We start from the raw sequence: 22,070 nt of genomic DNA, 5'->3' as shown, positions 1-22,070 counted from the left end.
ATTTGTCTGCTTGCATAAGCATTTGTTTCCCTCACCATCATACCCCAGATAACATTAGTAAAGAAAAGATAGAAATATGTAATAGGGTTGCTATTCCGGGGAGGAAGATTTCGAGGACCTGGATTTCGTACCTGAAATTTTTCTGTGACGTCAAACATTTGTTCAGGTGGGTAAACCCTAACCCAGTGTACACCCGAGCTAATCCTAGGCCCTGGCAGAGTATAATTAGGTTGGTTCAAAGGGTTATTTACCTCAGGGATAGGAGGGTCATCTGGATCTGGGTGTTCTGGAGAACTTGGCAAAGGCCTACGCAAGCCTACTTCATTAGGCCTAGGCCTAGGTCTTGGAAGATCAAAATCTGTAATAGATGTATCTGAGTTCTCATCTTCACTGTTTGGAAAGTATAATTCCCCACTCCCAGATGAAAAATCAGTCAAAGATATGTCAGAATCATACACATCAGAACCCACATCACTGTCATCAATTTCATTTTCATTTTCACTGAATACATCACTTTGTAGGTCAGATATTGGTTCAGCATCATTCAAACAGGCCCTAATTGCACTAGAATTACTTAGTTCACTCATTTTAAGTTAAAAACTAACCACAACTCACTAAAATATTCATTTTAAAGCATTCAAAGTAAAGGGTTAACAACAAAATGCGGCAGACTAGACGACGCAAGCGAACACAAACAATCATCTGAAATACAGGCTTGCCAACATTCTTTTTTTTTCAACAAATGCAACTAAACATATGATGACTAGATTGCTCAGTGTTTGCTCTTTAATACTATATAAAATACATATATATTAAACGTAAAATAACGGAGTAAATTGTGTTTTACATAACGCTTGCAAATGGGTCGCGATCGCGATCTTACCAGTAATCGCGTGACGTAATTGAGTCGCGATCGCGACTTATACCAGTTGGAGGGTTAAGATTGTCAAAAATAAATGGCTGGTTTTTGTTTCCATAACTCTATACTGTTCTTAGTCTGCTTCAGTGATATGGTCTATCCTATACTCTAATACGAGCAATGTTTGCTTGTATGTATGTATGTATGTATGCTTGCTTGCACAAAGATCTCGAAAACGGCTCCGACGATTTTCTTCAAATGTTGTAAATAGTTTATTTCTGGCCTAAAAACGAGTTTACTACAGTTAGAACTGCCAACAAAAATCTAATTACGTAGAAAAATGAAACTGAAAATCACATTTTTTTAACATTAGTCTTATGGGTTGCTAGGTAACCTTGTTGGCTGAATTAAATAACAAGGAAAAAGTAAACAAAAGACTTGAAGTTGTAGCATGTGTTCATAATAAGCCAACTACCCACAGTATACTAGCAAATTACAAATACAGTACAAAAGGAAAAACATCATTTAGCAAAGATTATACTGAAGATTACTCGATACATTGTAGTCAAGGGTAGCAGTGAGAAGTCTGGGATCTGTTTATGACGATTAGATAAGGGTATGGGCAATCCTAAAATGCTATGGGAAGGGAGGGAAACAGGTCCGTGACGTAGGAAGTGGTGAAGGAAGTAGTCAAGGCGAGCTGTCCGGAGTGTGGGAACTGTTTATGACGATTAGATAAGGGTATGGGCAATCCTAAAATGCTATGGGAAGGGAGGGAAACAGGTCCGTGACGTAGGAAGTGGAGAAGGAAGTAGTCAAGGCGAGTAGTCCGGAGCGTGGGAACTGTTCATGACGATTAGATAAGGGTATGGGCAATCCTAAAATGCTATGGGAAGGGAGGGAAACAGGTCCGTGACGAAGGAAGGTGTTAAGGAAGTAGTCAAGGCGAGCTGTCCAGAGTGTGGGAACTGTTTATGATGATTGGATAAGGGTGTGGGCAATCCTAAAATGCTATGGGAAGGGAGGGGAACAGGTCCGTGACGTAGGAAGTGATGAAGGAAGTAGTAAAGGCGAGCAGTCCGGAGTGTGGGGACTGTTTATTACGATGAGATCAGGGTATCTGCAATCCTAAAATGCTATGGGAAGGGAGGGAAACAGGTCCGCGACGTAGGAAGGGGTGAAGGAAGTAGTCAAGACGAGTAGTCCGGAGTGTGGGAACTGTTTATGACGATTAGATTAAGGTATCTGCAATCCTAAAATGCTATGGGAAGGAAGGAAAACAGGTCCGCGACGTAGGAAGGTGTTAAGGAAGTAGTCAAGGCGAGCTGTCCGGAGTGAGGGAACTGTTTATGACAATTAGATAAAGGTATGGGCAATCCTAAAATGCTATGGGAAGGGAGGGAAACAGGTCCGTGACGTAGGAAGTGGTGAAGGAAGTAGTCAAGGCGAGCTGTCCGGAGTGTGGGAACTGTTTATGACGATTAGATTAAGGTATCTGCAATTCTGAAATGCTATGAGAAGGGAGGGAAACAGGTCAATGATGTAGGAAATGGTGTAGGAAATGGTGTAGGACGTAGTAAAGACGAGCTGTCCGGAGTGTAGGAACTGTTAATAACGATTCGATTAAGGTATCTACAATCCTAAAGTGCTATGGAAATGGAGGGAAACAGGTCCATGACGTAGGAAATGGTGTAGGACGTAGTAAAGGCGAGCCGTGTGGAGTTTGGGAATGGATCTATGTGTCTCCAATACAGTACTAAGACTGCTTTCAGAGTGGACTAATGATTTTCCCCGAGCAAAGCTCGGTCCCCAGGTACTTGTACTATAATGTAATTAATAGCTGGATAAACATTTGTTATGGAAAACTAACTAGATGTATACTGTTAAAAGTTTGTACATAGATATAAACCGGCTATGATTATTCAATCGGCTTTCATGTGCAGTTGTTCATGATTTGGCCTGGGTAAATTTTAAATAAAAAATTAACAGCAGAGAAGAAAGTTTTGTTGATAGATAAAAAAAAAAACTGCCAGTTTGAGAGAAACATGCGCAATGAACACAAAACACAACTAGAGATCAAATAGTGAAGTGTTGTGTTAGTTGTAGTCAGGTCTGGTCATTGCCTCGGCTTTCTCTTTGGCAATTGAGTGCAGTAAGCCAAGTATCAGAGTTTTTAAAATTTGTATTTTTCCAAATGTTTGAATCTTTATATTTAAAATTGTATTTATTCATTGACATGGGATGAACAATTGCATTTGAATGTTTTCTTTCCGTAGGTGTTTCAATGGAATGGGCAGTACAGTAATGTGATAGAGAAATCGCGTAGTAGTGAGATCGCAAGTCTCATAGCACGAACACGCGACCTCGGCTGCAGTGCTGCCAATGTGACAGTTGTACAGAGCAGCCAACCTAACAAACAGTTCTGGCAACTACTGGGAGCAGACGACGACATTGCTGCCAACTACAAAGGTAAAATCTAAAGTCAGTTGTAACATTCTTGTCTTGGATCATCAATTAAATTCAAGATAATACAAAAGATAATACATTGGTAAGATTTTGTAGCTGCCCTACTTAAACAAGTCATTGAGGGATAGTTTGAAATTAATAACACAGATATAGGCTGTCAAACTAATTTGATATAAAATCTAGCTGTGGTTAAATTACCTATTTCCATCAATCAATTTAATGTTTTGCAGCACAATTAAAAAAATCAATGAATGGTTTGAGAGCCATGGCCTGAAATTAAATGAATGTAAAACTAACATTCTTCAATTTAAACTCAGAAACAGAGTCACAGACACCACAATCAGTAATACAAAAATTGTTAAGTTTTTAGGTCTAAATTTAGACTCAAAATTAAGTTGGTCTGATCACATTCATCATCTAAATAAAAAATTAAGGTCAACAAGGTATTCACTAAGTGTACTATCCAAGGCCACGCCGCTAGAAGTCTGCTTGACAGTATATCATGCGTATGTTCATTCTTTGCTGGCTTATGGCGTCACTCTATGGGGTAACTCTGTCAATTCTCAGAACTATTTTTCACCAGAAGTCTAAAAAAAGCTGTAAACCTTTTTTCAAAAAACATTCCATTTTAACATTACCTTCTCTTTATATATTTGAAATAGCAAAGTATGTTCATGCAAATCCTTTCTTTTTTGAAAAATATAAAATAAATCATAACTATCAAACGAGAAATAATAACAAAACTTTTCAATATCCCAAACATTCGCACACAAAATTTGAAACTGGGCCTCTTTACATGGGATTAAAAATCTACAATCATTTACCTAATTCATACAGAACTTTATCAAAATCAAATTTTACATATAAACTGAAAGAGACTTTGAGCCAAAAAGCGTATTACAAAATTCAGACGTTTTTTAAAGATAAATTGTAATAGTTTTTACTCTTGTCAGGGTATAATTAGATTAAGGAACCTAGATATAAATTGACCATGTACCAGCTTGGGAATTACTTTTGTAATTATTGTATCAGGCGTTATGTACAATAAAGCTTTGTCTATTGTCTATTGTCTATTGTCTATTGTTTTGCCACAATCGCAGAGGTTGACGATAAATGTGTCCATAATCACGGAAAACAATGATGATGTTTATGTAATCGCGGGGGATAAACAAGATTTTTGCCATGTTGCAGGAGATGATGATGATCTCCTCACCTCCATGACAAATAGTCATGATATTACCGCGATAACATTGTCAATGATAGGATTAAGCAAGGAGTCGGACTAGCCGAGGTCAAATTAGCGGTGTTCTACCGTATCTTTAAATATAACAATTTTTAAAGGCACAGAAAGTTATGCGAAATGGCATCATCTTGTGACAGATTTTACCTTGTCAGCATTTTGTAGCTTATTTGTGTTGCCAGGTGCGGAGGCGGGACACCCAGACGAGGACGAGTTGTACGAGCTGGCTGTGAACGACACAAACAAGATTTACGAGCTGGAGGGGGACGAGTTGGTGCCTCGTGAGGACTGCTGGGCCAACATCCCTCGGATAGAGATTCTTAGTCACAACAAAGTTTTGGTGTTTGACTTTGGAGCGGAGCTGTACGTGTGGATGGGCAAGAGCGTGTCCCTAGACAGACGGCCTACAGTGCTCAAGTTGGCCCAGGAGTTGTGGAACCACGGCTTTGACTATTCTGAATGTGATATATGTCCCATTACACAGGCTGAGCTGCTGGGCACAAGAACAGGTAAAGATAAATTCTAATTGTACTATTATACATTTAGGATCATGTCTGTGCTGAAATTTCGAATTGGTTGTTGCTAACAGTAGTTGAACAAAATCAATCAACAACTCTTAAACAATTGGTGATACTAATAAATGTTTGCTAGTGTTCACGCCAATTTCATTTATTATGAAAGAATTGTAAACATACTTGAAAGTCACCTAGATCCCACAAATCTTGCTCTGTCAGCCTCACACCAATATCCGAGAAACTAGCCACTAGCTTAGCTGTCTTCATCCTGACACATATCTGTGTTCTCGAGGAGATGTTATTTGTTTGAGTTCATAAATCTAGATTTTATATCCAACCAATTGTTTGTGGCAATTGCTTTGATAATGTTATAAACAAAGTTCAGAGCTCACTGTTCACAAAAGAAAATGTCGGTCTATTAGAAAAATAAAACTGTTCTACTGAAAAATCTGCCTGCACTAGTCTTACAATCATGTAGTTTACTGGGTTCGCAATGCTCTTCACAGGCAAAGACAAGGCTGACGTAGAGAAGAGTGCTGCCAAGAGACCGGACTGGTGTCTGCTGGCCAAGGTGACTCAGCACAGGGAGACCGTGTTGTTCAGGGAGAAATTCCTGGACTGGCCGGACTTCTCCAGAGTCATCCAGGTCAAGAACCGGGATAAGGATAAACAGGTAGCGTTTACGAGCAAGAAGTTAAGTGTTGTAAGTTTGTGTGTTGTTTCACCTGTATATTGCAAAGAAGTGAGAGGGGTTGTTTTATACATCAGTAATTGGTAGTATGCTATTGTCAGTACCAGCTGTTCCTTTGGGAATTGATGCTATCCAAGGAACGCATATTTCAAGATTCTTCTGTTTAGATCTTGCATTGTTTATGTCAGGTATTCGTGGTAAAGGTTTCTAGGCCAGAATAGGTTTGACTTTGACAGGAAGAGCAGGCCTACCTATACAGTAGGCAATTCTTCTAAATTGAAAACCCATTTAGGAGACATACAAAATTTAAATATTCCATGGTTTAACAAACCAAGCCCTAACAATGTGACAAATAGTTTTGTTGCCAGTGTTTAAGATGTAAAAGCTTTACCGCCTGACTGCAATATCTCTCAACTCACAAGATAAGGAACCGGTAACTCTTCTATCAGTGGTTTTCAAAATCCAGGGTCAGGGACCCCCAACTTTAAATTGAGATAATTCCCCTCCCTGAGCATCATTTTGTTTAGATTGGTTGTGTTGTGGAACTTAGAAATATTACGGCAGTGGATGATATATGGTTGTGTATGTGACAGGTGGATGGTCCAGTGGAGCTGAAGCCATGTGATGCCCGGGAGATGGTCGACTGGTCACCTCTGGAGCCTGACTTGCAGCTGGAGGGAAGCCACTTGGGCCGAGGACACAAGTACTATGACGTTGAGGTAGGATCAGCTGCTACATGTCTCTCATGGCAACAGTACTGTCCTGCTAATTATAACTAGTTACGACTGAACCCGGTTTGGATTAGCTAAAAATTCAGAAAGATTGCATTATAAAACTAAAATAAAGTATTTTAAATAGCCGTATATTGCTCTTGCAGTCATAACAATACTGTGATGATCTTACTTCAATCACAGAAATGTCCATTTTTATCCACCACGATAGGAGCAACATCTGTCATCACGATTCTCTTACTATACAACGTCTTTTTAATAGAAAACCGACTGAACACCGCTTCGCCATAAGCTATTGGAGATCATTTTAGATTTTCCAGTGCCATGCAAAATTCACACTCTTTTCCCCAATCATTAAATTATTTGTATGTAAGATTCCTGGTGTTCCTAGTTTCCCAATTGTCTAGACACCCTGTTTAGTATTTCAGAGCACTTAGCTTTTTTGTTATTTTTAAGGTAGCCTAAATGTCTTTTCTCGCTAATAGATTCTTCATATTAGCCATACGTTTCAATTAGCTCCGACTGGTGTGTTTCATTTGGCTGTTTTAATCAGTTTCTAAAGGGAGAATAACGTTTTTGATTTTTAAAGTATACCTTCATCAATTGAGTCTGAAGGTTAAGGTTCAGAATTGAGGTTTAGGATGGTCGTAGTCATAGTGTGCAGGCTAACTTAGTCAAACAAGCTTTATTTGCAAATGAATCGTTGTTGTGTAATGTCGTCTAAGAGCAAAGATTCAAGATATTAAAATTATCGATATACCAATAAAATTTCAAAATAAACATGTAGACACGTAATTATTTGTTCAAACCCATCAATCATAAGAATATTGTCTTTGTCTAGATAATTCAGATCCATTACAACATGGCTGATATTTCAATAATGTTGTTTTTATTCATTATCATTGTGTTTTTCTTATTGGTTCGTTACCAAGTGCGTTAATGAATGTTTCAGACTCACAGGCACTATGAGATCGCCACGCTGGGTGTGAAGGTGTGGCATGTGCAGGAGTTTGACAGTACGGAGCTGCAAGACAGCCTAGGTCAGCTGCACAGCGGGGACAGTTACGTGGTCAGATGGCATTACTCGGTGACAGTGTCTGGCCGAGAGTTGACCGGACAGCCGTCACGTCACTCCACCATGGGTAGGGACAGAGTGATGTACTGGACGTGGCACGGCAGCGACGCTTCCATCAACGACAGCGGTGCCGCCGCTCTGCTCACGGTAACGATCTTGTCACACGTATCTCAGAACTTAAAATATCATTGACACTAAATAGTAGGAGCAGACTTCTTATTGTGTAAGGTCTCCTATTTCGATGTGTTGGCGACGTTTGAGTGCACTGGTGTCGTTTCTCTTTCATCTGTGGGATTTTAGGATTTGTACTTGAATTTGATATGAGAGGAATTCTGCAGAATTACATTACAATGGTACATTCTTGGTCTTCCAATGAGAGCTGTGTCAAATCGGTATTTATTTACAATCCCTACAAAACCATACCGATTTGACACGGTTATTACTGGAAGTTCGAGAATTCATTGATAACACCAGCTGCTATGAATGAAGTCTGTTTAGTGTGAATTTGTATCTTGGTCCTTAGAATTACATCATGTATCAGTACCAAGATAGTGGTCATGGTCTGGAAAGTTTACTAGGGTGGTATGACAAGGGTGTACCCACTGGAATTAAAGCACCAAACAGTGTTGGAAGCCTAAAACTGCCCAGTTGTAACCCAGCCATTGTCTCATCCACACGACTCAGCTGGTTTTGTAAAGTTCTGTCAAATAGTTACATTGTGACATATACCAGTGTATACATTCATTGTAACACGTACTGGGAAGCAAGCTGGTCTAGTGGTAGAGCGCCAGACTTTGGTGCTCGAGGCCCCCGGTACAAATCCTGCCAATCTCCAATGGATTTTATTCAAGTGATAAAGTCACAACTCTCTAGACCTAGCCTCAAGTAATGTGGAAAATAATTCTGAGCTAGAAGTTAGAGAAAGAAAACTTATAACATGTACAAACAGTTTGTGTAACATTGCAGGTAGAGTTGGACCAAGAGAGAGGACCGCAGCAAACAATCAAGCAAGGTGCGGAGCCACCAGCCTTCCGCAGACTGTTCAATAGCGGCCTGACAATACACAGAGGTCGACGTTGTGACTCTGACGATCGTACAGGTGACTTACTTTCCATGGTAGACTAACAGAGGTTACACGTTGTGGAAGAACTTTAATCAATTATCAGTTAGAGTAACAACAGTTTGGTGATTTTATGGGTGGAATCAGCTGGTTACTTGGAAATAAATTGCAAAGCTGAAAGAGATTGTGATCTTTGCCGGTAACAGTTCAAACCCTGGTTGTGCTTCTATTTAGCATTGAATTTTCCTCAGAAAACACCTTCAATTAATGGCCCAGTAAAAAATCATAACTGAGCACGATCTTTAGCAAGTCTAACCTCTCGACCTCTGAGACGAATTTCGATAGCAACACTTGGCATATGAAATTTAGTGAGGGCCAAAACAGTTATGATCAAAATCATCAACGTGTTTTGGTTAAATGTTAGTTTTGTTCTAAACAATTTGTTTTTGTTGTCTACAGATAGGTGGCGGCTGTATATTGTGCTCGGAGAAGAAACTGCTGAAGCAATGCTGCTAGAAGTTCCTTTACATTGTGAGTACTTCATAACAAAAATATGCCTAACAGTAAGTTGAGTAGTCTTATATTGTTTTTAAACTGTACAGATAGTGATTGTCAGATATTGTATTAGGATACTCAATTTATTAAATGTTGAATTAATATAGTTTGAAAACTCAGTGAACTTCCGTTAGTCTGGCATCACCTCACATTCTCATAGGTATGCGGCTTACGGTTTCCTCTTAGAGTTTGTGATTCTTATCAGCTTTATGTATAAATATAAATAACGTAGTTTACTTGGAATAATTTAAGAAAGTAATATTCACTTTAAAAATTGGATTAAATATTTATTTAATTCTTTTATTTTCAGGTCGTCAGTTGAGAAGTAGAGGTTGTCTGGTTTTGTTGGACACAGAAGACGATAAAGCATTCATTTGGAGAGGAGCCCATGCATTGGACCACACACATAAGGTGCGGCTGTTACTATGATTCACACTTCAGTTTCGCTATCGTAAAAACTTACAGTACCATGTGTAATTTACAATTTCTTGGGTTAATTTCTGGGAAAAAGTAAATAGAAAGTCTTAACTGGTAATTGCTTTGCAGGTTGCCGTAGCAGCAGTGGAAAGGTTAAAAGAGCAACTTCCCAGTGAAACAGGTTTGACTGAAGTGGAAGAGCTTGAAGTGGAAGAAATTAGTGAAGGAAAAGAACCAAAACTTTTCTTTGACGGTAAGTTATAGTTATTTTGTGTACTTTTGTATTTGTGGCAAAAAGTGGTTTTACTTACACCTATGCTATTGTAAATTCATGCAACAATGCTGCAGATACTAAATTTGGTTTCATCATGCTCTCTAGTGTAAAATACTCCTTTCTATACTCCTAGATGTAATTGAGATGTTTTTTTTTCAAAATGCGCTTGATATTGTTGAAGCATTTTTTTAATCGTTCAGTATAACCAAATCTGCACATGTTTAAAGAATATTTTAGTAATTTAACTACAAAAAATAAAATATGCATCTTCATGTTGCATCACACAAGATATAAGTTCAACATTCACCTAATTATCTTACCTTCAAAAACTTCCTATTGGATTAAGGCAAATCTATTTATCAATCCATGTTGCGTTTGGTCCTCAGCTCTTGGCGGCCACAACAGACAGATGTACCACTCGCTACTGAGTGTCCCCGCTAGTCAAGCCCCCACCACCCGCATGTTCCTACTGACAGGAGTGTCGGGGGCCTTGACTGTCTGCCCCGTAACCCCCGTCTGTGGTCACTCTCAGTTGGCCTCCCCATTCCCATACACACAGGAGACGCTGTACGACGCACGTCAACCAGGTACAATACTAGTCAATCTGTTAACCATTCTCTCTCTTAGGCATACAAAACTCAAGAACATGTTTGTAATTTAGTGAGGCTGTTTACTTACGAGCCTTTCCCTTCTGTAAAACTGGTTAGCCGAGTTGTTGCTGGTGTTTGCCTTTTCTCGTGATCTCAAAATGTTTTAAGGTTGCCGGTATTATCCTCAGACAAACTAAATTACATTGTCTGACTAAATTACACAACCAGGTAAACTGACACCATTACCATTCATGTAAAAAGCCAAAGTAATTTTATCAGACAAGTTTTTCAACAAACGAGTTGAGGTTAACATAGAGAACTGGGCAGGATCAATCCGAGTCTTACAACAACTAGACGACTATTTTCAGAAAGAGTTGCAGACAAATGGCACCAAAGTAAAATTTAATTGTTTTGTGTGTTTTGGCAGCCCTGTTCCTAGTGGACACAGGCGCATGTGTGTGGTTGTGGCAAGGCTGGGTGTCCGAGGCCCAGGCGGAGGCCGAGGTAGGTGTGAGGTGGCAGAGTGAGCGCAGGGCTGCCATGGCGACAACACTAGAGTACCACAAGCTGCGACACAGTGGTGCCAACCTCGCAACACCTCCACCACGGCTTGTGTGGGCCGGGCTGGAGCCGCTGGAGTTTACCAACCTGTTCCCAACCTGGGAGTGTCACGATGTGGTCACCGAGATCAACATCACCGTGAGTTAAACCTATTGACTAGGATACTGAGGTAGACATCTACAGGGTGTTCAAAAAAGATGAAGATATAATTAACGTAGTGATTCCTTTGCAAACAAAATAAGCAAATAAGTTTATATAAACGTATGTTCTATCTCGTTCCGTTTAGTGTGTGTATGTGCATAACTCCTTAATGGTTTGAGCTACATCGTTTAGACTGCAGAAATGTTCATCCTATCAGCCGCTATTTTTGTGCAAAATATAAAGAAAAACTTTTAAACTGTTTTAAAATAGCTACCATTTTGAAATTATTTGAGGGTTCAACCAATACGCTAAAATTCATATTTAGCACAAAAATAACGTCCAAGAAGATTAAACCTTTTGCAGGATTTCAACGTTGTGTTTAGCAGTTGTGAATGTTTTTGTAAAAAACACATAGACAAGCGCTAAATGGACACAGAGGACATATTTTTAAATTAACTCTGTTGCTTTTTTTGACTCATGGACGTCATTGTATCACACGTAAATTATGTCCCCCACCTTTTTTGAACACCCTGTATATGGACCAGCTGGCACAACAATTTTTTGTATGAAACAAGAATATACTTGAATGAGCCAGTCACTGAGTGCAGTAGTGTCTAAAATTCTTATTTCTGCAGTATCAAACTCCATTTTTTTGTACAGTATTTGGCGTTTCTTGAACCAGCGGGCCAATTAGATAAAAAAACCTACCTAAAAAAAAGTAAACGTTTACTGCAAAAGTGTATTGTATACCACAAAATGGAGAAATTGGAAGTAATCTTGGCTAACTGGACAGTGAAGCTGAGAATTATATATACCTGTTGATTATTTATTAATAGCTTTTCAGGAGATTAGCTCACGATAATAAACAAAAACAAAACCAGATTTTAAATTAAATTTTCAAATTTTGTATAAATTTTATTTGACATAGGAAGTGTATTTTGTATTTGGGAGACTTGCCAGAATATCAAGATCTACTGAATAAACAGACATTCTAAAGAGGGACAGCATTTGTATCGGAAGACCATTCTTTCTGTACTCTTTTGTCTGAGGCTGGGTTACCATTTATTGTGTTGTGACAGGATGGCCATGCTGGAGAGTTGGTCCCTGTGGAGGCTGAACTAGAGAGGTTGACTCAGAGCACATTCCCTCCCTCACAACTCCTACAACGACCGTTACCAGACGGGGTTGATCCTACTCGTCTGGAGGACTATCTCGCCCCCCAACACTTCCAAGTAAGTCACAAATGTTTCTAAAGTCCTGGGTTCGAATCCTGCCAATCACCAATGGATTTTATCCAAGTGATAAAGCTGCAACACATAGGCCTAGCCTGAAGTAGAGCCTAGCGTCCTAGGACAAAAAGTCGAAAATGTTTAATATCTTACCTGTAGATTTTTGTAACTTTTGATGTCTTTATTTTACAAGGAATATTTTAAATGTACTTAAATGATATTTACATGGTAAGATGTATGTGTTGAGCTGAAAATGATTGGACAAAATATACAGGGTGTCACACTGAGAGGTTGCTATTTTTTTATTAACATACCAGACATATAAATTATAAAACATTACAGTTGAGTAGTTTCAAGTTTGTAGCGTGACCGATTAAAATGCTGCTAAAAATAGCATCCTCTACATGGGACACTTTGTATATATAAGAGTTGACAAAGCTTTTGTACTTTTTAATGGTGAATAAAAGCATTTTTTTGAATATTTTTTTCTGCACATGGCAACATTTGCTTATTTAAATGGCTTCTTTCTCTTGTAGGAAGTTTTGGGCCTTTCAAAGGAAGAGTTTTCCGAACTCCCGGCGTGGAAGCAGAACAAGTTGAAGCAGGAGAAGGGTCTGTTTTGACGCCAGTTCGGCTGAAGTTACCGTTACGAAGCTGCATTTATCATAGACTGAGATCCAGTCCTACCGTTTGTGCCAATTTTCTGTACAGCCTTACATCTCTTGTTTGTGTTGTTATCTATGTGAATGAGTTTTCATATGTTGATAATTAAGTCGACTATAAAGTATTCTGTACCATGTTTGTAATTTTTGTATCATGAATGTGTTTTTTGTAGTTGACATTTTTTACAGTTTGATGTATCTATTTTTTGTGTAAATCACCGTCACTCACAGAGCTTAATTTAATGCCTATAACTGTAATTTCAGTCCAGGCTGTGATTTGATGTTCAATTACCTATTCAGAATTTCAAGTTTCTTTAGGAGTGCCTTTAATTAACAATATCCACGATTGGTGATTACCTCCTAAAGTTGTACCACTTTGGCATATGGTTTCCAAGTGTAGATCGCTCGGTTTATTTATGTTCGCAGAAGTATTGTAAATTTTGTTATTAGTATCCTAGAGAGTAATATATTTGAATATTTTGTTGATATTTTTTGTTGTTCGATCTCTTATCTAGTTAATGTGCGTTTTCTTGTATTGGCATTTTTCTTTGTTTCCAACGGCTTTTGTGTCGATTAGTTAATGGTGGTGTCTAACTATTGTACCAGGTCAGATGTGCAGCAACTGTTTCTGACTGGTAATTTAAGACTGATATTCACTTATAGTTTTTAAATCCAATACTTGCCTAAGGAAGAGAATGATGGATGTGATGGATGCAACAAAGAAAGATGCCACGGATCTCGTGTGCCTCTTCGCACTGCCTTCAATCTTTTCATACTGTTGGCTTTCAATCTATAACGTCTTTTTCACGCTTTTTTGTACTAAAATGTAAAAATGTATTTGTATATTTAAAATGTAAATTAATGTTTAACTCTATCTGTTTGTTTTGTAACTTATGTATTTTTAATGAAAGACGTCTGCAAAAATGTATTTTCATTCACCTTGTGTCGCCCTGTTTTATGAGATGTTAATTTTTAAAGCGTTAGACTATTATTGATTGGTGATGATTCGTTTATAAAAATAATTTTCCTACAGTCACCCGACAAAGTTGGCTTCCCTGTACTGTTTATAGTACAGAAAGCTGCTAATTGCTGCATATTTATACTTTGCCGTACGGTTTATACTTTGCCGCACGGTTTATACTTTGCCGCACATCAGGATTCCAACCAAACAACACAAAACAGCGTGGTTTTATTATGCACGTAATCCGTGTACGCTTGGAAATAGGTTGGCAACACTTAAAGATAATAACACTATGAACAGCTGATTGACTATTATAACTACGATTTAACCTGTCATTTCGTGTTTATAGTTTTGGTATTTCTGAACATTCTGGACTTTTCTTTTAAACGTTTTTAAAACATTCCTACGGTCTTAATAAACAAGAAAATGCCTTTAAAGCATTTTTTTTAGGCGCGGAAACCACTTCAAATTACAAAAACATACGGAACTATATTCTCAAAAGACGGAGCCATTGAGTATAAACCTAACCTGTGGGTTAGGTTTATACTCAATGACGGAGCACATTTCTTGCCGAGGAAAAATAGCGGAGTGATACGGACCACGGGTACTACTTTCTCCAGGGCACCATTTGTGTAATTGTGTTGCTAGCTGAACCTAAAAACGTGTTGTATAGTGTTTGAAAGACTAATTATTTATGATTTATAGTGACTGTAGGAAAAATATAATGTGTAACACGAGTGAAAAAGGCCTTTGCTGCACTCGAGATCATTCCGCACTCGCCTGCGGCTCGTGCGTAAACATTGCTCTCGTGTGCAGCAAAGTGCCACTTTCACCACTAGTTACACAAATAACTATTGCAATGAGCAGAACAAAAAGCCCGATTGAGAGACTTCCACAGCAATATAAACTTTGAAAGTCCTAGTAACCATTTTTTTCATTTCTCTCATACTGTATTACTTTGTTTAACAAAAGCTTCATCGCTTAAAGAAATTAAAAGAATGGAAAAGTAAGAGAGCTGTCTGCAGGAAGTAGTAGTAAATAAAATAATATTGTAATGTAATTCACTAGTCTCAAAAATTACCCAGTTTTGGGGGGCAAGATTGTGGTTTATAAGCCAGATGAAGTCTGTCAGTTGAATGCAGAAACAGAGCCGTTGAGCCCGAAAATGAGACTTTCATGACGTATTGTGACGGATAATTTTCATCAAAATGCAAATAATCACACCTTTTTTGGAGGCAAAAGCACTTGGCTTAGAAAATAGAAATAAGTTTTGTTTTAAGTGTAAAGATTAACTGTAAAATAATTACCACAAAGGCGACTATACTTCCCATTTGAAAATTTTTTAGCTACCTCATACCAGTAGTCCCTCATAACCAAGAAGGTTGCCGCAAACCGATTTCAAATATCTCAAATGGTTGAAAAGTGAAAGGAGGTTCAAGTTGTATAGTTTTAATTCATTGGAGATCAACGATTTTTGTAAAGATCAACAGTACAAAAATGTATATATGTTTATTACTTGTCTTGATCACTTTTCAACCAATTGTACCTTTCACCCCCCCCCCCCCCCCCCTCTATGCAATGTCAGACCAGGGAACATAAAGAACACCAAGCAATGGTAATGGCTGTATTTAACAAATTATCATAATCATTAACTGGTGGGTAATAAATTATATCTTAAAAAACATAATAACAACTGACTGTTCGTCTAGAGAGTCCGAACTGATGCGACCGTTTACAAAAAGGAACACTAGAGGACAGTCCAGTCGTAACAGAATAAGTTATATACAAAACTTTACAATAGAAACCACTATTTGACAGCGCTACAGCGAATGTACACAAAATATATTACACTAACTAGACATGTAGCGTATTTACAATTAGTTATTTACATGTATTTATATAGCTGTCTAGGCTACAAGGTATATAAGTACACTTGGTACTATTTTGTGCATTATGAAAAAGGTGTGATAACTTTATAACTGGTTTTATTTTCCTCGTAAATATACGTTTCGGTAGAAAAACATAGACAGTAATACAACTCTTAGTTAAGGTTTGACTTATGAAATTAGTGTAAACCCACTTAGGTTTATGAGGGCCTAGACCTGTAATTAGGCTTATATTTAACCATCCGTCTGTATATTGAATCACCAACCGTCAAGTTACAAAATCAACTGAATGAGGAAAATAGAAGCAGCTGTAACAATATACAGGTAAAAATTTCACTTGAAATCGTACAAATAATAGATTTAAAGCAATCTAACATTGTGTATAGAAGCAGGATGATACAAAAAGCTAACATACCTTCTTAGATTATCACATTTCGATACATTCAGGATATATATACATGTTATTGAGACCATAGGATGTGGGTTCGTTCGTTCGATAGGTTTCAATGGGCTACACACAAATTCTATCCACTCATTTTAACAGTACAAAAATAGGATAATATCATTATTCATTATGAATAATTCTATTTGAAAAAACTAATCTAATTTTTACAAAAGATTTAAGTTGTAATGCAAGAAAATTTTATAAGTATATAAACTGATTTCATATTAAGATAAATTCATCGAACATCATTCTGTCACTTAATAATAAAAAAGATTGTGATATTTTCATGTAAAAAATATTGTTGGAACTATTGTTTTATAAATACTAGTAATATATTTATATACTTTTTAATTCCAACCGTAAACATCTAAACAAAATGGTAACAATGTTTGCCGTCAGACTTGTACGATAGGCTCGTATAAAAATCCCAAAAACAACCACAGTCGATTTATTCCTTATCAAAATCGGAGGAGGTCGATATTTCAATAGATAAAACACATTTTTAGGGGACAGTTCTTAAAATCACAAATTATAAACGTATGGGATTTTCTAGGGGTATCTCAACTTATTAATGTAGGTAACATATGGGTTTTTTATATATCTGATCATAATTTTTTTAAATCTGGTTAATTAGATTCCCACAAAACACTTCTCGCCAATAAAAACACTGACTAACCCATATCGTAATAAGACCAGTATTGTGTTTTGAACCTAACGAAATGTTTGTGGAAGAACACAGACAGAAATGATCTCGGGCTATATACATACAACATACATGGGACAAGTTGAGCAAATGATAAAGGTAGGGCAACCAAAGTGGAATGTTTTGAGAAGGAACCGATGTTATAATGTGGCGAGAATTCTGGTGAAGCCGACTGCAGCTCCGATGAGAGTCTGTCCGATGCCCCACATGACTGCGTACGCAGGCATCATCTTGGTGGCACTAGCGCGGTAGACCAACGCGACGGCGGCACTGCTCATGGCCCCACACGCCAACGGGGTCAATGTTCCCATAAAGATTATTATTACTGGAAAAAACCTACAAAGTAATGAAATTTTAATTAATTTTATTAGACAAAATTTGTTTTAAAAGCAGTATGTACTGAGAAACGCTGGATCAATAATAGTAGTTTACGCAATGATTGCGTAAAGATAGTGTTAACGACACAAGTAGAAAATTTAAAATTTAAAAACTTCTAAGAGTGTCGTTAACCCTATTTACACGAGTTGCGTACACTACTTTACCTATGACCTGAAGGAAACAAATTATCACAAGATCGTAATGTATTCTAAAACCATGTAATTAATGATTATAGGTAGGGGCTGTTACTCACTTGCCATAATGGTGTTTACGGAGTGTTGTGAATGCGATGATGGATGCGATCGTGTGGACCAACATGGAGGAGAAGAGGGACCACAGGAACACGTTGTACCACATCTCTGTGGACATATAATAAAATACTGTAGCGTACCTACTAATAAACACACAACAACAATTTGCAACATATCTACTTTCATACGCTTTTATTTTTTACCCTCAAAAAGAAGTGGGAAATTATTTGATTATCAACTATACTCAAGGCCAACAAAACAAAAGTAGCAGAGCACTAAAAATAGCATATATTTTTGACACATTAATACACAATAAGTCTAGTTGGTTTCTGTACTCAGAAGTACAGTACACTCCTGATTATCCAAGCCCCGGTTATCCGAGGTCGGTTTTGGCCTAAATATATATTTTTATTTTCAGTAGGAAAACAATAATTACTTTATTATAGTATGTTTCTATTTAAAGAAAACGTAAAAAAAAAAACAATTAATTTGTGATTTATTGAGACGAATACAGTACTTGGAATAACCATTAAGTATAATTTTAACGTTAAAATGAACCGCAATAACCTTAAGAATAAAAATTAAAAGTTTTATGTTGGCCGGCTACCGATGACAAACTGGACTAGACGACGACGTCTGCAGAACGTAAACAATAGCAGTGTTAGTCTTCTTTATTACCATGGTTTGATGTGGACATGATTTTGTCAAGTTATAGATCAGGTAAAACTTAAACAAAATGTAATTTTACGCTTTTTAAACTAGAAAGATCCACGATTTGTTGTGTTTTAAATAATGTTGGTTTATCATGATTATAATAAAACTGTGTTTAAAAGCTATTCAAGACCATTGAAGAAGTGTTGAACTTGTTTGTTGTGTTATTTTTACTTTAACAATACTACGTTATTTGGAAAAAAGTGTGGCGAGACGGAGTAGTATGAGTGTAAATGAAGATACCTGGACCCTATATATCTTCCTCTTACCACCACAAAATCACGCACATTTCCTGTCGTTCAACTCTACTGCAAAGAAGCTAACTACCTTGTCAAAATGCACAATAATACCTTAGCTGCATATCAAAGCCAGCTTTTATGTTGTTTAATATATATGTAGTGAACAGAGAAATAATTATATATCTGGACTTATTCTGATTCGTGAAAATAACTAGATTTAGCAAAAGTGAATTCTAATATTAATCGTAGAAATTTGGAATATTAATTACCAGACCACGACCAATTGGAGAACCTAATAAATTACATAATAAATCACTAATTTACCCTAGCCTACACCCTTCCCCAACCCCTACCTAATTATCAATTATAGTTTTAGTCTAGCACTTATCCGAACGTTGAAACACCGCCAGAGGTTCACACGACACTACGACTAGTCCGTCCCTTGCCGCGCGTGCTTGCTTCGGAGAGACTGCCCACGCACCTAACTGTGTCAGATGACTTGCGCGAGTGTACTTGTAGCGAGTCGCTACAAAAGGTTGCAATTTTTAATTTGCTAGAGGAGTGTACACTTTGTAACTCTTCCAATAAATTACTTCTCTCTTACTTATTTAAGTTAATTTGAAATGAAACTTCACAAGCCACCACAACCAAATATACTATTAGGGCCTAGTAGAATGACGGTAATGATTTGTTTTACTTACCGGGGAAAGTGACCAAAGGGTCACTGTGCTCCATCGTAATGACACTGATGATGGTCTCCAAGTCAAAGTCGATCCGATCATGTCTGTCGTGAGGCCGGCCATTGCTGGACATTCTTCTGCCGTGCAGTCACAGTCACCCACACCGAGAGGAATCATGTAACGTATCGCAGCTGCTCACTCGCTCTACAAATCAGCTGCTTCCTGTAAAACCAAACAAACACATTGTAACACAGACGTTTCATTGAGCTTGAAGAAAAAAACTCAGTGTACTAGTCTGTCTTTGACTATTTAATTTTCAAAAGAACTTGAGAATTTAAAATAAGCATTGGGAATCTATTAGAAATTTTGATCTAGGCCTACCGGTATACAATTTGTATTTGAGTTTTAAAAATTTGATGTTAGTTAGGTAAGTTAATTTTATTTCTTAAATTTTTTTCTTGTCCTAGCTTAACTTATGTCAAAGAAATTTAATCCGTACAGTAAGTATTTCCATAAAAGTCAAGTGATTTACGAAGAATAGGAAACTACACCCAAGAAACCTTTGTTAAGTCTCACATTGAAGGAATCAATTATTCACAGTAACAGGGTTTGTTTAAGTTTAAGGGAAACAAAAAAAACCTGCACAACGTCAGGCCTTTTAACTCTTCATTTTCTTTGGTACCGGTAAATATAATTGATGTTATTGTGGAGGTTAACAGTGTGAGTATTTCCATTTGTTAAAAACAAGCTTTGAGTTGAGTTTTTAAATTCATTGAACATTAAGTTATGAATGTCATTAAGTTAGTTTTGATGTAGGCCTAACTTAGGCCTAATACTAGATAATAGCTCAATTTCGAGCAACAGGTCCAGGCCTGTCAAACACACACTTTTAAACATTTTGTGTTACACTTAAACATTTCCGAACCACTAAAGTAGTCGTTGAAGTTGAAACACAAAACGTACAACCATTTACAACAGAGCCTAAGTTAAACGCTAGTCTCAGACCTGTTGCAAAACAAAGCAACAGCTTATTTATTAGGCCTGTTTATTATTGCAATGGCTTGTTGTGATGGGTTTCCTGTTCGAATAAATATATAAGTTAAAATAATTTTTAGTTTTATTACAGCTCCGGAAATGAAAGCATGATTTAAATTCAGCTGGACCAGCTTAACTCAACCATAATAACACATCTCCTGATGCTGACAAAAGTAGCTCTTTCCTCCCCTCAGCTAATTTTGCCTTGACAAAATTAATAGGGAAAAAGAGCTCTTACAGCGGTTAACTTATTGATTAATCATGGCACCCTCTATTTATATTGTCAAAAAAGATCCATGATAGCAACAAAAACTAGCCGCCTAGTTACAAAAATTCAAATAAGTTTAGATTAAAATCATAACTTATCTCTTACGACAATTTCCACACACTAAACCATACTATGTAGACTAACAACAAAACACCGATAGGTCAAGATCTAGAGAACAAGAACAATGAGGGAATCACAATATAGGCTAGGCCTAAGTTAGTGGTAGACAAGTAAGTTTTAATTAACCGTACATATTTGCAAAAAAAAGGGCTGCACTTTACGTCCTACACTCATTCATTGAATGAAACAATCGATATTTTCATTTGGTTGTTGCATTTAATGAGTGTAGGCTAGGACGTAAAGTGCAAAGCGTTTGAGTATGACAGTGTGCCTGAAAGTTGGTGATGTAGCTTATTGAATTTTAATAAACAAAGCTAGTTCTATAGTGTGTGATAAACAGAATTTACACATTTTGTGACACTTGAAGGCTAAGTAATTGTAGCCCACCTACCATATCTTAAATAACAATTCTGGCAACATAAATCAAGTTTCCAGATTCTAAATAATGTATGTGATCGATATTTTAGTTCGCCTAAGTAAATTAAGTAACCTACAATGATTACGTACATTTTTTGTTAGGCTACCTAATAGATTATCGGATGGTAGAAAGAGGAACCTCCCAGCACTGAATCATTGTTTTCTTTCAGCCATAAGCTTAACCTGAGTACTTACCATAGGAGTTCGCTAAACATCATCCGTACAAATTAAACGTGTAAATATATTTTTAACATTCAAACACCATAGTTTTATGGGATATTTTGCAATAAAAACACTTTATAATATTAAGACATGTTAAAATTGCTCGAAGAAAACTTGCTGCAGACTACAGACAGCTCACAGCTAACAGAAAAACGCAAAATTCATGCGCAGTCAACCAATGAAGACTTGTACAGTACAAAAGTAAAAAAGCTAGTAAAAATGCCAAGGAATAATAATGTAATAATGTGCTTAGGTAAAGCACGGCCACCTTTAACTTTAACTACAGGCTGCGGCCAGGTAGAATTGGCAACGTCAAAAGTGGTTTTGTCACTGTTGTCTATAGTGCCAGACCAGACGTCCCATAAGATAACATGCATGGCAGACCGCAGGTGACACCAGCTCATTAATCATTAAAGCGTATTAAGCATATTAAGCGTATTAAGCGTATTAAGCGTATTAATCATTAAAATTAAACTTTATGAATATAAATTTATTGAAAGATTGAAAATAAAAACTTATAGAATTGAAAACAAAAACAATATTTAAACCGAAAATAATTTTTTATTTTTTTGTAAGTGTAGTCAGTATTTTCATAGCCCAGCAACCAGGCATTCATGTTCTTAAAAATACACAAATTACCATTAGCTGCATCCAAACAAATCAGCTGTTACAAATGGTTACAACCCTC

The 22,070-nt window shown here is 37.1% G+C and overlaps 2 protein-coding genes across 5 annotated transcripts in view; one reads left to right on the top strand and one right to left on the bottom strand.

Moving 5' to 3' along the window:
• The window catches only part of LOC129002235 (supervillin), a 152,799-nt gene extending 138,815 nt beyond the window's left edge, over positions 1-13,984 (top strand). For all 4 annotated transcript variants that reach the window (XM_054429887.1, XM_054429889.1, XM_054429886.1 and 1 more), the window contains 13 exons: positions 3,136-3,328; positions 4,748-5,074; positions 5,587-5,753; positions 6,365-6,490; positions 7,455-7,724; positions 8,544-8,676; positions 9,097-9,168; positions 9,503-9,603; positions 9,739-9,862; positions 10,270-10,470; positions 10,901-11,172; positions 12,255-12,407; positions 12,941-13,984. In XM_054429887.1, the coding sequence (XP_054285862.1) occupies positions 3,136-3,328; positions 4,748-5,074; positions 5,587-5,753; positions 6,365-6,490; positions 7,455-7,724; positions 8,544-8,676; positions 9,097-9,168; positions 9,503-9,603; positions 9,739-9,862; positions 10,270-10,470; positions 10,901-11,172; positions 12,255-12,407; positions 12,941-13,027 (2,226 nt within the window). In that variant the 3' untranslated portion in view covers positions 13,028-13,984. The remainder of the gene's footprint in view (positions 1-3,135; positions 3,329-4,747; positions 5,075-5,586; positions 5,754-6,364; positions 6,491-7,454; positions 7,725-8,543; positions 8,677-9,096; positions 9,169-9,502; positions 9,604-9,738; positions 9,863-10,269; positions 10,471-10,900; positions 11,173-12,254; positions 12,408-12,940) is intronic.
• Positions 13,985-15,637: 1,653 nt separating this feature from the next.
• On the bottom strand, positions 15,638-21,518 carry LOC129002247 (transmembrane protein 170A). The gene is made up of 4 exons (XM_054429910.1): positions 21,356-21,518; positions 19,342-19,542; positions 17,693-17,798; positions 15,638-17,397 (listed from the first exon to the last, which is right to left on the bottom strand). The coding sequence occupies exons 2-4, from the start codon at positions 19,451-19,453 to the stop codon at positions 17,202-17,204; spliced, it is 414 nt and encodes a 137-aa protein (XP_054285885.1). The 5' UTR covers positions 19,454-19,542; positions 21,356-21,518; the 3' UTR covers positions 15,638-17,201.
• Between the last annotated feature and the right edge of the window lie 552 nt (positions 21,519-22,070).

Source organism: Macrosteles quadrilineatus, unplaced genomic scaffold, assembly GCF_028750875.1.
Source record: "Macrosteles quadrilineatus isolate MER2022 unplaced genomic scaffold, UCM_ALF_1.0 Scaffold_9__3_contigs__length_116548681, whole genome shotgun sequence".
Classification (NCBI taxonomy): domain Eukaryota; kingdom Metazoa; phylum Arthropoda; class Insecta; order Hemiptera; family Cicadellidae; genus Macrosteles; species Macrosteles quadrilineatus.
The sequence above is the reverse complement of the archived record's forward strand: the minus strand, read 5'-3'. Positions and strand labels throughout refer to the sequence as shown.

Excerpts from the sequence above, each read along its gene's own strand:
- LOC129002247 (XM_054429910.1), bottom strand. The coding sequence starts at position 19,453 with ATGTCCAGCAATGGCCGGCCTCACGACAGACATGATCGGATCGACTTT. Across the intron at positions 17,799-19,341 it reads CCCTTTGGTCACTTTCCCCG|AGATGTGGTACAACGTGTTC; the intron begins GTAAGTAAAACA and ends ATATGTCCACAG. Across the intron at positions 17,398-17,692 it reads CGTAAACACCATTATGGCAA|GTTTTTTCCAGTAATAATAA; the intron begins GTGAGTAACAGC and ends ATTACTTTGTAG.